Below are 16,632 nucleotides of genomic sequence, written 5' to 3'. Positions count from 1 at the left end.
CAATTCGGGGTGGTTTGGGTATTGGGGGCAGTTCGGGGTGGTTTGGGTATTGGGGGCAGTTTGGGGTGGTTTGGGTTTTGGGGGGCAGTTTGGGGTGGTTTGGGTATTGGGGGCAGTTCGGGGTGGTTTGGGTTTTGGGGGGCAGTTCGGGGTGGTTTGGGTATTGGGGGCAGTTTGGGGTGGTTTGGGTATTGGGGGGCAGTTCGGGGTGGTTTGGGTTTTGGGGGGCAGTTTGGGGTGGTTTGGGTATTGGGGGGCAGTTTGGGGTGGTTTGGGTTTTGGGGGGCAGTTTGGGGTGGTTTGGGTTTTGGGGGGCAGTTTGGGGTGGTTTGGGTTTTGGGGGGCAGTTTGGGGTGGTTTGGGTATTGGGGGCAGTTTGGGGTGGTTTGGGTATTGGGGGGCAGTTTGGGGTGGTTTGGGGGTGTTTCTGGGTATTTTAGGGGTGTTTCTGGGTATTTTAGGGGTGTTTCTGGGTATTTTTCTGGTGTTTTCGGGTTTCGGGGCGCTCACGGTTTGCGGGTCCCCTCCGCGCACGCACCCCGCGGAGGGGCGGGGTCTGCCGGGGGGGCGGGGCCGGGCCGGGCCGGGCCTGGCGCATGCGCAGCGCCGGGAGCTGCGGTTGGGACCGGGCCTGGCGGTGAGCGGTGGGGAGAGGGGGGCCGGGAAATGGGGGTCCAAGGGGTGTTGGGGGGGAGCAATGGGGGGCTCGGAGCGGGAGAGGGGGTGAGGAAAGAGGGGGGGTGCGGGGGAAAGCAGCGCGGGGTGGGGGGGTTAACGGGGAACCGAGCGGCTGAGGGGGAGTCCGGGGGTGCCCGGGGCCTTGGGGGTGCCCGGGGGCCGGAGCGGAGTGCGCAGGGAAAGGGGTAACGGGCAAAGAGCAGCTCCGTGCTGGGGTGCACGGGGAAGGGGCCCAGCGGGGTGCTGGGGGGGCCCAGCGGTGTTCAGGGGGGCACAGGGGTGTCCGGGGGTGCAGGGTGCCTCGCTTCGGGTCAGGGCTGCACCAGGGTCCATGCATGCAGCAGCAGGGGGGGTCCTCAGGGTGCGGGGCACCCCTGGGTGCTGCTGTGGGTGCCTTCATGCGTCCCTGTCCCCCCCCGCCCCAGACCCGCTGCCACGCTGGCGCTGCACTGCATGGATGGGGTTTTCCTCTCGCCCAACGAGGATGAGTTCGTGGGCAGGATCACGGAGGAGCTGGAGCGCTTTGTGCTGCAGGGGCAGCTCCACAGGTGGGTGCTGGGCCGGGGGTGCAGGGGTGACCTGCACGCCTGGGTGGTGGCACAGGGCACTGCACACATGGTACTGCACTCATGGTACTGCATGCAGGGCACTGCACACAGGGCACTGCACACATGGTACTGCACACAGGCACAGCACGCAGGGCACTGCAGGCAGGGCATTGCACACAGGGCACAGCACATAGGCATTGCACGCAGGGCACTGCACGCAGGGCACTGCACACAGGCACTGTACACAGGGCACTGTACACAGGGCACTGCACGCAGGGCACTGCACACAGGCACTGCACGCAGGGCACTGCACACAGGCACTGCACACAGGGCACTACACACAGGCGCAGCACGCAGGGCACTGCACACAGGCGCTGTACACAGGGCGCTGCACACAGGCACAGCACACAGGGCACTGCACACAGGCACTGTACACAGGACACTGTACACAGGGCACTGCACACAGGCATTGCACGCAGGGCACCTTACACACAGCAGCACGCGGGGGCTCTTGTCTCCTCTTTTACACCGGTTCTCTCCCTGTGGGGTTTGGAGCCCGGCTGCAGGGTCCAGCCTGGCTCGGAGCATCCCTGCAGGCCAAGGATCACCAGGGAGCTATTCCCTGTGCCCTTCTCCATTAAGGGCACATTTTACACCATTATACACCTTCAAGCGTCAACCCCCTGCCATGGGCAGGGACCCCTTCCACTAGAGCAGCTTGCTCCAAGCCCCTGTGTCCAGCCTGGCCTTGAACACTGCCAAGGATGGGGCACCATTGTGGAATGCTGAGGAAAAGAACTGATGTTGTAAGAATATGACTAAATGCAATGAAGTCAAACAGAGTCTGTATTCATCCAGTCATGTTTGTAGTTGATGGTTTCTGGAGTGCACTCAGACTGGGCGGAATGGGACCAGGAGTTTGTGCTGGTGATCTATCACCATTGCCAGCACAGACACAGGCAGCACTGGGATCCCCAGGCAAAGGCCTGGTGCTCCCACTGCTGCATGCAAACCAAGCTCATGTAGACATCTGGGATGAGCAGAGGGTTTGGGCTCTTTTATATCAGAATGTCCTACTTGGCTTTTGGGCTTGGATTTAAGCCCTACTCTGGGAATAACCTGGGAAGAGGGGTTGATAAATCCTTGCTGTCTGCTTGTCCTTTGCCTTCCTACAAGTTGCTGATGCCCTGGGTCCCCTCTCTCCTTTCAGCGTGCTCCTGTTCCCTCCCCTGTCCAGCCGCCTCAGGTACCTGATCCATCGGACCGTGGACAGCATGGATCTGTTGAGCAGCTTTTCAGTGGGAGAAGGCTGGAGGAGGAGGACCGTGATCTGCCACTCGGCTGTAAGGTGCAGTAGCTCTAACAGTGCTTCTCTTTCCATGGGCACGGGGTTTGTTTAAGCTGACAAGCACAAAGTGTCTGTGTGGTGCCCCTCTTCAAAGAGGAGGGGTCTGATGGCATCTTCCAGTCATTGAGGAAGCAGAGGCTCTTCTGCACAAGAATAGCACAAGTGTGATAAGGAGTGGCTGAGGGACCTGGGCAGGTTTAGTCCGGAGAAGGCTCAGGAGAGACCTTATTGCTTTCTACAGCTATCTTAGTGCTGTGGGTTAGTGGTGGCCTTGGAAGTGCTGGACTGGGCGATCTTGAAGGTCTTTTCCAACCCAGCTGATTCCATGATTGTTTTTCCCTATCTGCTGACTTGCCACAGACGTGATGCTTTACCTCCTCTCTTTTGCACACACCGCGTTACTTGGGCTCCTCTGCTCACCTCTTGCTGTTCCCTTGTTCCCAGGCTGCCCACCGAAGCCAGTGACCAAAAACCCAGCACCAACCCCCTGAGACCAGCCCGGGCTCCGCAGCCGTGGGGCCGGGGGAGCCGAGGGGGGCGGCTGCGGCACGCCGGGGACGTGCATGGGGACAACCCTCGAGCCTCCGTGGGCTCTGGCAGGATCAGGAGGCCGCCCAGGAAGAAGCCGGATAAAGCCCTCTACGTGCCCAAGGCGATGCGTAAGAGGGAGGAATGGGGCGAGCAGGAGAACCCGTTGACTGCTGGCGGGGATGTGGCACAGGAGGAAGAGACCTGCCCCAAAGAGACTGCCCAGGAGGAGCTGGGCAGGTCTGAAGGAAGCTCAGGTGATGTCTCCTTGGCCTTTGGGGAGCAGGAGGAGCCAGGTGAAGGGTGCGTTCCAGGAGATAATAGTGCTGAGTGTCCCCCGTGTCATAGGGATGTGCCATTGTTACAGAGCAACAAGGATTTCTCTGGGCAGGAAGGTCAGGATAAAGACTATTCAGATTCCCTTTCTTCTGTACACAGTAACCCCCCAGCTGAAGCAGAAGAGCAAGATTTGAGCTGTGACAACACTGTTACACCAGAAGGTACCGAAATCCTATGCCAGGTGCAAGCTGAAGACCAAAGCAGCCGGAATGCCGGTGTATTGGAGCATGCCAAAACCTCCTCCCTTACAGCCAGTAACTGCGGTGCAGACCCAGCTGAAGCAGAGTCAAGTACAGGGACGCTGGTGCTGGAAAGCCAGGATGAGAGCCACACCACTGCCAAGGGCCTGGAGAGCAGCAGAATCGTGTCACTGCCTGAAGAACAGCGCAAGGACTTGAACGCCGGCACTGTGGAGGGAGGGAAGAGTTCCTCCAACCTGGAAAGCCAAGATGAGTGCCCCAGCGTTGCCCAGGTGGAGCAGACCCAGTGCCAGAACCCCACAGAAGCCCCAGATGAGCCTCTCCCTGCAGCTGAGCCCATGTGTGGTGCTGAGCCATCATCTCCTGAGGACCAGACCGAGTGTGGGACGGATGCTCCAGTGCAGAACCACAGTGGGAAGGAGTCCATGGTGGAAGGGGAGGACAAGGAGGCTTCGTGCTTGGCCAATGCTCTGTGGCATGAGCTGCACTTGCCTGCAGGTGACAGAGAGGAGAACGTGGCCATGCGCAGGAGGAGCAGCCTCGAGGATGACTGCACCACAGAGCTCTTGGCAGAGGTATTGTTCTGCAACCCCTGGGGAGCGACTGTGGGGAAAGGATGTGGCTGAGGCTGGGCCCCAGGGCATGGAAATCGTCCCTGTGCTGTGGCTGAACCTGGTGGCAGGAGCCACAGAAGTGCTTTGCAGGGACCGAGGTGGAACCTGACGGGTTGGTTGTTCTTTGTGGTGAAACCTCATCTTTCTAACGGTTTTCTTCTTTAATCCCCTCAGATTGTGGGTTATTTAACTGTGAAGAGCATAAGCGTCGAGAAGATCAGCTTAGACTATTCCAGCTACAGGGATGCCCAGGTCAGCGAGGGGGATTTTGGCCACGTGACTGAAATCTATGACTTCTCCCCATCACTGAAGACAGAGGACCTGGTGGAAATGTTCTCTGACTTCCAGTGAGTATCTCTGAGCACAGCAGGGGCATGGAGGGAGCAGCCTTCACGCTGACATGAGACAGCCTGATGGAGCTGGATTCTTAGTTTCACCTTTGTGCCCTTGTGTCGGGCCCTTTCTGTGCCTTAAAGGACATTTCCTGCAGTTCGTGCCTGATTTAAACCACAGCTGGTTCTTCAGGGCTCTCATGGTTAGCTACGTGCAGACGTATTCGCACTTACTCCTACGGGCGTTAGTGAGGCTTCAGGTGCCTTCTAGGAGCGTCTTGGTTCCTGCACTTGGGTGCCTGGATGAAATTACAATGAAATTAGATGCTTGCAAAGACTTATGTAAGAAAAAGGGCTCGATTCTGCTGCTGGAGATCAGATTTAGTATGTTAATCCAGGGAGCAGAGCCTTGTGCCTGAGGGAGTGACGCTGCATCAGGAGCAGAGCAAAGTTCAGCCCTCGTTAGTGATAAAGGTCCAGCTCTGAACTGGGTTGGTGTCTGCAGGAGGCTGTCTTCCTCCCACCGCCATCCTCCTCCTTTCTTGCTATCCCTGGTGGATCAGATGGGAACTCTTCCCTCTGCAGATCCCTTAACAGCCATGATTTATGTTTTAAATAAGCTCCTCTGTGTGTTTCCCCTCATGTGCTATTTCCATTTGCTGCGATGGAGCAATGCCTGCAGTGGAGGTTGCTTTTGGCTGAGGGAAAAGGAGAGCTCTTGGGGGCAGCTGAGGGGGTAATTGCACATTGTGGCCTTGGAGGGGGCACATCTGATGTTCTGCTCCTTTTCTTCTCTTTCCCTTTGTGTCCAATAGATGTAATGCTTTGAAAAGTACCTGTGTGAAAGCACTTCAGTCGTTGTGATAGCTCAAGGTGGTTGATGGGTTTTAGAGTGTGGGGAGTGGTTTTTCTCTCTTACTAACCAATATCATTCCATTGTCTCTTCATTTCAGCGAGAGCGGGTTCAAAATCCAGTGGGTTGATGATACACATGCCCTGGGCATCTTCTCCAGCCTCTCCACAGGTAGAGTGACTTGGTTCATGTTCAAGGGCCCTGTGGAGCTGCTGAGGTCTCTGCTTTGGCAACAGTGCCCCTGCACTGACCTGTGTTGAGTCCTGCGCTTGGGTTGCCAGGGGCAGTCGTGGTTCATCGCGTTGTTCTTCCCGCACGCCTCCAACTTGAAAGGCTTTTCCAGCTGGAGAAGCTGGAATTCTGTGGTGGGTGTGGAAACGCTGCTCTGCCAGAGCAGCAGGTTTGTAACTGGTTTGGATGGGCACCAGGGCACCTCTTGCACAGGGAGTGACTCGTGCTGTGTTTCTAGTAACGAATCTGCATTGCTCCGGCAGGTTTATTCCTCCTTTAACTAGGCAGAAAGTCCTGCCTGGGGTACAGTGACCTCCTGGGGACCTCCTGAGCATGGTGGCACGCAGGGCAGGCCATCAGGCTTCCTGCCAAACCTGCCTTCTTGTGGGGGCAAACAGCCAAGCTCAGATCTGAGCCATCCCAAGAGATGTTTGCATCCAGCAGGGCCAAAGCTTACGCTCTTTTCTTGGGATTTAGAATCGCAGAGTGGCTTGTGTTGGCAGTGACCTTAAAGCTCATCCAGGGAAAAACATCCTTGTAACTTCCTTCTTATTTAGTCTAATAATGTCAGAGTTGTCTTTTAAAACATGTCTATGTTTTCATAGGACTCTGCCTGTGCTCCTGTAAGCCTGAGGTGACCAGAATGAGCTTAGCTCTTAGCACAAGGCTTGAGATAACACAGCAGCTGCTGGAGCTCAAATTATTCACTGTTACAATACCACGTACTGATTTTTACCATATTCAGTCTGCTGATTTCAACACTCTTTGTTCTTTGAAGCATCTCAAGCCCTGGGGCGACGTTATCCTGCTTTAAAGATCCGACCATTGATCCATGCCACGAAGCAGTCCAAAATCAAGGCACTTCAGCGACCAAGTAAGTCAGTCTTGTAATTATTAGTAGCAGTATTTCTTGGTTTACCAGCCTTTTACACCCTGAGTGAACACCATGACATATTAAATCACAGAATCCCAAGGGTTGGAAGGGACCTAAAAAGATCATCTAGTCCAACCCCCCTGCAAGAGCAGGGTAACCTACAGTACATCACACAGGAACTTGTCCAGGCGGGCCTTGAATATCTCCAGTGTAGGAGACTCCACAACCCCCCTGGGCAACCTGTTCCAGTGCTCTGTCACTCTTACAGTAAAGAAGTTCTTCCTGATGTTAACGTGGAACTTCCTATGCTCCAGTTTACACCCATTGCCCCTTGTCCTATCACTGGATATCACTGAAAAAAGCCTAGCTCCATCATCCTGACACCTACCCTTTACATATTTGTAAACATTGATGAGGTCACCCCTCAGTCTCCTCTTCTCCAAGCTAAAGAGACCCAGCTCCCTCAGCCTCTCCTCATAAGGGAGATGTTCCACTCCCTTAATCATCTTTGTGGCTCTGCGCTGGACTCCTTCAAGCAATTCCCTGTCCTTCTTGAACAGAGGGGCCCAGAACTGGACGCAATATTCCAGATGCGGCCTCACCAAGGCTGAGTAGAGGGGGAGGAGAACCTCTCTTGACCTACTAACCACTCCCTTTCTAATGCACCCTAAGATGCCATTTGCCTTCTTGGCCACAAGAGCACATTGCTGGCTCATGGTCATCCTCCTATCCACCAGGACCCCCAGGTCCCTTTCCTGTTCACTACTTTCCAGCAGGTCATGGGGAAATACATATTAAGGAGCTGTATTTCTTAGGGTTAGTTGGTGTTTTAGAGCCTTATTGGCACTGCAGGACATGGAGCTATTGTGTGGAATCTTCATCTGAAGATGAATTTATATTTCTAACAGTGTTTGCAGCCAACTTGTATCCTATTCCTGGTAAAACTTCCTACCTCAGCAATGCTGGTTGTGCCCATGTGCAGCAGCAAGGGTGGATGTGATGACAAGAATGAATTGGCAGTGTGAGCTGACATTATATTCTGCTTACAGGAAGCAGAACTACAGCTATTACCTGTGGGTGTGTTTTCAGTCCCTTTTCTTCTCCTGCTACACAAGGACTGAAGCAAAATGCACCAAATCCTGTTGCTTTTTGTTCTGTCTTCAGCTAAGTGGGCTGCTAGAACTCAGGCTTAGTCTTTCTTGTGTTATTTGCTTCTCTTATGGGAAGCTTGAAGTGAAGGGTTGTGTGCAGCAGGGAGGTGGAGCTGTAGCTGTGAGCACAGGAAGACCGAAGCTGTAACAGTGCCCTTTTGTGGTTGGTGTCATTTTATTCGGTATCAGGTGAAGGTAGAAGAATTGTTAAGCGTAGCCATTAACATTGGTTTATATCTTTTATTGCCTTTTAAAATCATACTGTAATCAGTTATACTTGCCACAGTAAAGAAATGCCATGAACCTGGTAGCAGCAGAGACTTTGCTGAAGGTACAATGATGCTGTTACTTCTCCAGTACACTGCAGTTAAACAAGTTTCTGTATGAATGGGTTCAAGGGACACTGTCACAGTTGGAAATTCCTGAGTTTTAAAGACTGGTAGATTTCAATGGCACATCAAAGGATGCAATTTGGGTTTACACACTCCCCAGCATCTCTTTTCACTCCCACTTCCTGATTCTTGGTGTTGGAGCACTTCTGAATCAGGTTATAAACTCCTTCTGGGGAGCATCATCTATAAACTCTTGTATTCAATTTCAATAGCAGTTATTTTCCAAACACAGATTTGGCTCTTTAGCTGACAGTGTCTCTTATCTTTTAGTGTTTTCCTTTGTTCCTATCAAGAAAGAGTGGCAGGTTTATTTCCCAAGCTTTGAGTTGCCCCTTTTGCTTTTATTAAGAAAAGCTCTGAGAAAGCCAAGCCTCATTACTGACTGGATAATAGATTTGCACCCGGCTGCTGATAAATGAGTAGGAAACCACCAAATCCAACCCACTGTGCCCTTGGCAAAGGTTTGGTGTATTCCTTTCTTGTAAGGTGAGACTGGAGCAAGCCAGGCCTCTACCAGAAGTTAGTGGCCAAAGGGCTTTCCTAAAGCATCTGCTGTAGCCAAGTAGTCTTTAAGAAATGCAGGTTTTTCTTCCCTTGCTGCTTCCTGCTGGTTTGCTTGGTCTAAATCGAGCTCAAACATCCCCAAGCGTGGAGAAACTTGGTTCTCTTTGGTTGGACTGTGTGGCTTCATTTTGTTAGCAGAGATGCTGAAGGTGGCCGGGAAGCTGTTCCTGAAAGCTAATGGGGAATGATTCTCTTTACCACTGCAGAAGAGCTCGGGCTTAATTAGAGCCAAGCAGCTTTTGAACTGCCATTGGAAAAACTTTAAGTATAAAGCAGGAGAGGTGTTTGCTAAAAGGAAAGGCAGTTTACTGGCTATGCATAGAATGATTGCTTGTGCTCCTGGGCTAGATGTGTAATGGAACAAAGGAAATGGACATCAGTCCTTCTGTCTGCCCGGCCCCTGGGTTAGCCACCAGCCTGTTCCTGAACAAGCATTAACTTGATGGTTTCTCACCCATTTGTACCTAGAGCTCCTTCACTTGGCAAAAGAGAGACCCCAGACGGACACAGCGGTGGCCAAGCGGCTGGTGACCCGTGCCTTGGGCTTGAAGCACAAGCAGCAGGAAGGCTCAGGCACCGATGTGCTCCTGCCAGAGAGCTTGGACCAGGAGGAATAAACCATCTCACCTAAAACGAAAAGCTATATAGACGAGCATGGCTGTGATATTAAACTGCATGCAGAACAGTGAGTTGCCATGGGGGTGTTCTCTTATGGACTAGCACCATCGTTTCTGAAGTTGGGAAGGGGAAAAGTTTACTATTAATGAGATCTTGCACTTGAAGCCAAACCCTGGGAGGGTTCTGTTAGCTCTTTGTTATGGAGAGCATGCTGCTGGACTCTGATTCAAAGGATCTGTTAACACTGGGGCACTTGTAGAAAGGGAGTCTGCTTACAGTAAAGCCTGCTCTATGTTTAAAAAGCAGCCATTAGGTGAAGGGAATTGTATCTTGTTGGCCAAAACTGAGCTGTAAGCAGGAGCAGAGCATCTGCAGGGGTCAGAAAAAGCTGTTTAACGTTTACAGTTTGTTGTAATGTTATTGTTAAAATAATATCCCATCAAAATGACAAGCATTGAATGCAAGTGAGGTTCAGGGATTTCCTTATTTACATGGTGTTTGAAGAGCCTGTGCTTGGCACCTTGCACTGGTAGCAAGGCAAGTTGTGCACTGATTAGGAAACCAGAACTTGACAGTTTTGATGTTCCCAGAGCCTGGTGGTAGGAGATGCTGTGAGACACCTTGTGGCAGCAGCAATAGGGCATCCAACACAGCTCAGGCTCTGCTTTTGCTACACAGTCCAGCACCTTGAGAACAAAATGGAGTTTTCCAACTTACAGTAGGCTGGATGCCACCATCTGGGCCACTGGGTAAATAAATGACAGAAATACTCTTGACAGGCATTAGCAAAAGTCCTTCTGCATTCTTTAAGCCTCACAACATCCCTGTGAGGTAGGTTTTGGGGAGCCCAAGTTGGATGCAGCCAGTTTCAATTCCCCTGTGGATTGAAAAGGGCAGCTTTAAGTATTCAGTTACTTATAGAAGTTTTTTGTATATAAAGAGAAAAAACTTCAGGACCAGTAATTGTGACCAAGTCCCTAAATTTTCATGGAGTAGAAATAGACAAATGGCATGTAAAACGTGTTCTGGGTAAAAGGCTTTTATTCAAGTAGCTGTGTCTGCAGATCTGTAGCAACGTGTGGCCTCAAACAAACAGAGGAGCACACTTAGCACCATTGTGAATTTACCAAGTGTTCAAATCCTTTAAAGTCAACTTACACAGGTGGGTCTGTGACAGCACAGGTCCAGAGCCCTGATGAGAAAAGCCATGAAGTTACCTCTGTAAGGTACAGTGATGATACAATGCCTTAACTAAATGCATCCTTTAAAGAACAGAGTGAATATCCAGCTTAGAAGGTAATATTTAGATGTATGTAGAATCTATGGGGTGAAAAGCTTACTGTGTAATGGAAATTGTGTCCAGCGGACTCATCGCTGGGTCTGCAGAGTCTTGGAGCTGTTCCAAGGGAGGTGTAGCTTCATGGAGCCCTGATCCACTTGCAGAAGGACCGTTCTGCATTAGCTGCTCCACTTACGAGACTTGTGTTGGGAGTCGATTGTTGAATGCAAGAGTTTCACTGCAGTATTAAATGATGCTTTACACTGTTCTGCTCAGAAAAGCTGCTCCATTTCTTTCCTTGCCTGTATTTCTTTGCTAAAATGAAGAAGTCCTGCCATGGGAGCACTGAGGATTAGCTGCGGTCAAGAAGCAGTGTCACCAGTGGAGGCCTTTGCGCCAACGGTGTGTTCAAGCTTGAGTCAAAGAGCTTAAAGATACCAAGATTAATGCCTTGAGGAAAATGAATGGTAAAGACATATTTCGGTTGTTGGCACCTAAAGACAATTTGTGCTTGCTGCAGCCTGGACCTATGTCTGTGAATAAAGATGGTGCTGCAAAGTGGAGGGAGGAGAAGTCTTTGTGGCGAAGGTCGGAATGGTGAAGATACGGAGCCGAGTAGAGTCTAAAAGCCTGCTCCTAACTACCTGGGGTAGTTACAGGAGACACACGGTGGTCAGAGCACCTAAACCGGGGAGGAAGGCATCTGTAGGAAATAATTTACCTGGCTAATGCAGAGTTTGATTGTTTGCTTGATTCGTGTGTGTGCAGTGGTTCGGGAAACCTCGCTTCTTTAAATAGTGGGGTGGGAGGCGCTGCCCGTCTATCGGGTGGACACCCTGTTGTTTGTGAGTCCGCTGAAGTGATCGAACTTCTGCTCTGTCTCCTCGCTGAAGGAGCCACCTGGGGAACGCACACAAAGGGGATAGGGATGAGCAGGAGGCACGCGAAGCAGCTCGCAGCATAAAGCAGAGAACACAGGGGCTCAGTGCAAGCTGCGACCGTCATAGAGCAAAGGGCTCAAAGGAAGGACTTAGGAGAGCAAAGATTTTCCTGGGCTAATTAATTTAAGCATTAGTTAAATTTTACCATTTACTATTTAAATCCAGCCAAGAGTCTGTGATCTTGGCTTTTATTGTAATAGGAAGACCATAAACTACCCTCAAATCACTGCTGACTTTTCTTGCTTAAACGAACTAGGTGATGCTGAGCAGGACCTGGGAATGGTCTCCTTGAGGCTGATGGTAAGTGGGTGCTGGTGGCTCATCTCCCATAGGACCATGCCTTAGTTTTAGCTTCCATTGCCTCTCAACTAGCAACATCCATTGATTTGTAAATAGAAATCCCTGCAAGCTGAGCTGGAGCCTACCCAGCACTGAAGTGCCTGTTCATCCACGTGAAGTGGGTTTGGCTTTGCAGAACTAGGTCACAGCTGAAACACGACACACGAGAAGTCTTTTTGTGAAAAAACCCAGCAAATTAATAGGAAAAATCAGTGGTGACATGGAATTTTGTCAGGAAAAACATTCCTTGCAGGACTGGAGCCAGCTCTGGAGCTTGCCTTCCCAGCTGGCTTTGCTGGGAGGGTGGCAGGCACTTGCTGTTAATCTCTGTGTTAAAAACAGTTTATGTCGCAAAGCCCCAGCTTAACTTCATTCCGTTTTTGACTGGCCTTGACATTAGTGCAGATTCCAACTGGTTTGGCTTTGATGTTTCCACAGTTTCCTCTCCCATTCCAAGGCCGGGAGGGCATTTTCTGGCTCAAGCAGAAGCTCTTCTTCACTGCTCTTGTTCGCGTTGCAAGAAAGGAGAAGCTTTGGGGTCTAAGAGGTGAGTCCCAGGCTGAGAATAGCCTGGGTCTGGGAAGAAGGTGGAGCTGTTTGCCTGGACCTACTGAGGCACAAGCTCTGTGATTGCACAAGAGCTTTCCTTACATCTGATGGTCTTGGGGGGAAAAGCGCTCATTTCCCAATGGAAGGGACACAGCCGGACCGTCTGCTCTCCCCATTCTACCAAGCCTGAGGCCTTTCTTTCAGAGCCTGACCAGTGCTGTGCTTGCTGCTCCAGTAACCTGCCCAATGCAGCACTACCAAACCCTCCTGCCACCTTACTCCTTGCAACCTGTAACAGGGACACGGTGCTGTCTGCTTTGCACAGCCGACAGCAACCAGCACCTCTGCTTGGGCTCTATCTCCTCTTTCCAAGCACCTACAAAGTGATAAACGAGCACATAAACACCTTGCAATGGAAGCACAGAGAATTCCTGGTGAGGAGCCAGTGCTGCAGTGGGATCCCTGCATTCCCTGCCCAAGGACTCTCACCTATGTGGCAGTTGTACATCCAGATGCGCTGCCCATCGTAGCGGCTCCTGCATTTCATCACGTTGTTCGAGTAATCGGATTCGGCAACCTCATAGTTTGGGTTGATGACAACCTGAGCGGGGTGGGGAGGAATACAAAGCTCTTGCAGATGGGCTCATGGTGACCCTTCCCATTACACCATAATACTTGTTAACAGAAAAACCCCAACTCATTTTGCAAGGGGACGCAACCGACTCGGTTAAAGGCAGATCAAGCTCACACCTTCCACCATGCACCGAGATACATCCTCATTTCACACCAGAGCGATGCAGACAGAACTAACTCCTCTTCCCAAATGGCTCTTTTCAGCACCATAGAATTCCCCCCTCTTGCACGGAGCAGACTGGAGGCACAGCCCTGACTCCTGCAAACACCACGACAGCACCATTTAATCCCCACATGAAGTGAGCTTTGCTCACAAACAGCTCAAAAGCTTAGCGCATCCCTGCAGTGGGTGTGTAGAATGTGACATGTAACGCAGTGTGCTAACAACAGTAGCTGCACATGGACTGGGTAGGACTATCAAGCATTAGCTGGATGCGGATGTCTTAATGTGGTTGTTAGAAGTGATTTCTCACTTGGGGGTGTGATCGCTGTTGTCCTGGTGGGTAATCCTTTCTCTTTTAGGTATGGGAACATCATCTCTTTGTAATCAGAAGTTTCATAGAATCATGGAATGGTTTGGGTTGGAAAAGACCTTAAAGCTCATCCAGTTCCAACCTGTGCCACGGGCAGGGACCCCTTCCACTAGAGTAGCTTGCTCCAAGCCCCGTCCAGCGTGTCCAGGGATGGGGCAGGTTTATAGCCCCATTAAATCAGTTGTGTTCCTCTCTAATGGGTGAGATAAAAGCAACACCTTCTACCTGGAAGAGGTAATCCCCTGGTGGGACGTCGGTAATGTCGATCCACTGGCAGTCGATGTCGTGCCGATACACGTCCCAGCACCCCACGGTGATGCCTTGCTCCCCAAAGTTGGCACATTCATACTGCTTCTGCACATCTGAAGGGGCAGAGTCAAAGGCGCAGAGGGTTAGAGGCACGACGGCACATCCCAGCAGCTCAGCCTGGTAACCTGCCCCCCCGCAGGCACAGCCAAGGAAGATGCATTGTTCTCCAGCTCCACGATCGGTGATGAGCCACTGGTGTCTTGTGCTGCCATAGCTGGACCGTTCAGCTGCAGGGGAGGAGCGGCTGCCTTCACCCATCATCACCCAGGGGAGCATTTTGGAAGCTGAACATCACCCTTGGCTCTTTAGAGCAGCTCAGAATAGGGATGTAAGGAGCATATGGGGCCCTCAGGGATTCTTATACCTGTAGAGACCACTCCACACCTATATAACCTCAGGACTGGTTTCTGGCTCCTGTGAGGCCACATCCGAGCCTCTGAGAGCATCTCTGAAGCCATTCACCTGGATGGGGCCAGCCATAAACTCCCAGCACAAGTGGCTCTGGCATTTACCTGCTTCACATTCGGTGTCCTCCAGACAGAAGCTGGCTTTGTGCCCTTCGGCCACCTTGGTTCCATTGAGGTTCAGCAGGTCATAGTGCGTGAACACCTCCATGCTGTGGTAATGCCTGCAAGGTGCAGACGGGGAGAGTTATCCTTAGGGAAAAGAGGCACCCCTGTAATCCCCAGCTCTACAGGGCAGCACAGCCTGGCCCACGAGAGCTGATTCCAGCAGGAGGACTGGGATGTGAGCAGCCTGGACTTTGTGCTCCTGCATCCCTCAGGCCCAGCATTCCACCTCCCAGCCCCATTCCCGTGCCGCTGAATACACAACAACCATGAGGAGCTATGGACCAAGCGGTGCTGCAGGAGGTAGAGAGAAACCACAGCCAGCGGCTATTCCCTGTGGCACCATCGCCCATCCTGCCTGCACGCTGCCTCCCAGCCCAGGTACCCATTTACACATCAAGTGCTAGAGCTGCTCCAGGGTGAGCCTTGCCCCTTGCCTTTGGAGGATGCCACCGTGCTCTGGAATGGCAAGGAAGGGCGAAAACACAGAATCCAAGGCATCAGCAGCCAGGGCATCACTTCCAGCAGCCCCCAGCAAGGAGTACGGCACTGCGAAGGGAGCTGGAGGCACCAGAGCAGCACCGTGGCTACAGGGATTGATCTGGGTTTCGGCTGCAGAATGGGGATCTATTGGCAGGAAACCCACAGCGGATGGAAGCAGCTCCTCTGAGCACTCACTTCGCTGGGAGCTGAGCAGCCTGGTTCGCACAGGATGGGCGGCATCGTTTCAAACAGGGAAGTGCTGGTGGCAGCTCAGCCTGGGCTGGGCTCTAACAGCAGCACTGCTGGGCGCAGCGAGTGGGAGAGAGCACCCAGCCTGTGCTGCGGCCCCTGCGCTGTCAAACCTGCACCGCAGCGGCGTTTGGGTGATGCTGAAGGGGGGCAGATTGAGCTTTGCTGCCGCAAAGGTCAGGGCTGGGCGCACAAGCGTGGGCACGCTGATGGAACACGCTGCGTTCGATCCCAGGCTTGGAACTGGGAGCAAACCTGCAGCAGGAGCACCCTATGGGGAGCAGCCGGGGGTGCTGAGAGGGGTGTGGGTGCTTAAATCACTGCATGGCTCTCCCAGCGATGGGACATCGCGCTGGGACACACCAGAGTCAAACCCGGCGCTCGGGAGTTTAAATAAGAAACACCCAAGTGCAGCTGTAGAAATAAGCATGGCTTAAACACCCCAACTCCCAGCAGCGGCGCAGATTTACAGAGGAAGGAGGAGAGGAGGCAAAGGGAGGAAGCGTCTCTAGGGAGTGGGTTTCTTCTCGCCTCCTCCTGCCTTTCCCCTAACCACGTCTATACCCATGTACGTATGGAACTGCCGCTGCCAGCAGCTCATCACCGTTCCCTCTCTGCTGCAGGCCTGTCCCATCTCTGCTCTCCTTCCACCTCTAAGCCCAACCGCACAGCAGCTCCCAGCGCCCGAGCCGCGCACTCGGCTGCCTCCGCTCCGAGGCTGAGGTTCTCCGAGGCGCTGACTCAGTGCTGAGCTATGTCTGAATCACTCAGAGGGCTGTTTACAACGCTGCTGTTTACAGACTGGAAAGGCTGAAGAGGAGCCGAGTTCATCCTCCCCCGTACGAACGGGATCCAGTTTAAAGCACGCAGATGGCTCCCGGCCTCTTCCTCATCCAGGTCTCTCCCAAAGAGCTCCACGTGCCCAGCCTGCAACGTGCTCAGTGAAGCCTTGTGGTACCCAAGCGTTCCCTCAGCCCATCCCAACAGGGCCAGGGAAGCAGCCTCCAAGCAGCAGCGCTGCTGGAGCCGTACCTGCACCTCTCCGCAGGGCCATAAAGAACTGAGCCCCGAGCAGCGGCTGATTTCACCCAAGCCTGACAGCAGGGGCAGGAGTTACCCAGCTCCCTTTTACCCCACGCTAGAGAGAATCAACCTTGTAAGAAGCCACCAGTTCAGAAGCAAAGCATCTGGATGGCTGCGTTCCAGCTCCCTTTCCTCCCCATGCTTTACTTTGGCTCAAATTGTCCGTTTCTCCCTCAAAACCGATGCTTTTACGGCTGTGAATTCCCTGTTTGTCACAGACAGGCCCCAGCCAGCCTCCCAGCTGCACACAGTGTAAGTGCAGTCGAGACCTGTTTAAAAGATGCAGGATTTGAGCGCGTCCTCGAGTCCTTTCCCAGGTGAGGCTGAGCTGCATCTTCCCCCTCCCTCTGCGTGTGCACACGCACTGCCCTTGCGCATCCATCTTATCTTAACCC

At 52.6% G+C, this 16,632-nt stretch overlaps 2 protein-coding genes across 3 annotated transcripts in view; one reads left to right on the top strand and one right to left on the bottom strand.

Moving 5' to 3' along the window:
* The first annotated feature begins 577 nt into the window (after window positions 1-577).
* Window positions 578-10,829, top strand: R3HCC1 (R3H domain and coiled-coil containing 1). Of its 2 annotated transcripts, XM_065659334.1 has the most exons (9): window positions 578-637; window positions 1,104-1,226; window positions 2,437-2,574; window positions 3,019-3,405; window positions 3,541-4,216; window positions 4,430-4,602; window positions 5,541-5,611; window positions 6,450-6,545; window positions 9,121-10,829. In XM_065659334.1, exons 1-9 carry the CDS (start codon window positions 597-599, stop codon window positions 9,267-9,269), a joined length of 1,854 nt encoding a protein of 617 aa, XP_065515406.1. In that variant the 5' UTR covers window positions 578-596; the 3' UTR covers window positions 9,270-10,829. The 2 variants fall into 2 exon arrangements, with proteins under 2 accessions (XP_065515406.1, XP_065515405.1); XM_065659333.1 differs by having other exon boundaries at window positions 3,019-4,216.
* Window positions 7,923-16,632, bottom strand: part of LOXL2 (lysyl oxidase like 2) — a 35,775-nt gene continuing 27,065 nt past the window's right edge. Inside the window, exons 11-14 of the mRNA XM_065659332.1 lie at window positions 14,366-14,481; window positions 13,770-13,906; window positions 12,868-12,979; window positions 7,923-11,449 (exon numbers count right to left, since the gene is read on the bottom strand). Of these exons, the coding sequence (XP_065515404.1) occupies window positions 11,370-11,449; window positions 12,868-12,979; window positions 13,770-13,906; window positions 14,366-14,481 (445 nt within the window). The 3' untranslated portion in view covers window positions 7,923-11,369. The remainder of the gene's footprint in view (window positions 11,450-12,867; window positions 12,980-13,769; window positions 13,907-14,365; window positions 14,482-16,632) is intronic.

The sequence above is a fragment of the Lathamus discolor genome, chromosome 22 (assembly GCF_037157495.1).
Source record: "Lathamus discolor isolate bLatDis1 chromosome 22, bLatDis1.hap1, whole genome shotgun sequence".
NCBI classification, from domain to species: domain Eukaryota; kingdom Metazoa; phylum Chordata; class Aves; order Psittaciformes; family Psittacidae; genus Lathamus; species Lathamus discolor.
This window is presented reverse-complemented; position numbering and strand designations above follow the sequence as displayed.

Coding starts and splice junctions, on each gene's coding strand:
- R3HCC1 (XM_065659333.1), top strand. CDS start 597: ATGCGCAGCGCCGGGAGCTGCGGTTGGGACCGGGCCTGGCG. Junction 4,603..5,540: donor GAAATGTTCTCTGACTTCCA/GTGAGTATCTCT, acceptor TCTTCATTTCAG/CGAGAGCGGGTTCAAAATCC. Junction 6,546..9,120: donor CAAGGCACTTCAGCGACCAA/GTAAGTCAGTCT, acceptor ATTTGTACCTAG/AGCTCCTTCACTTGGCAAAA.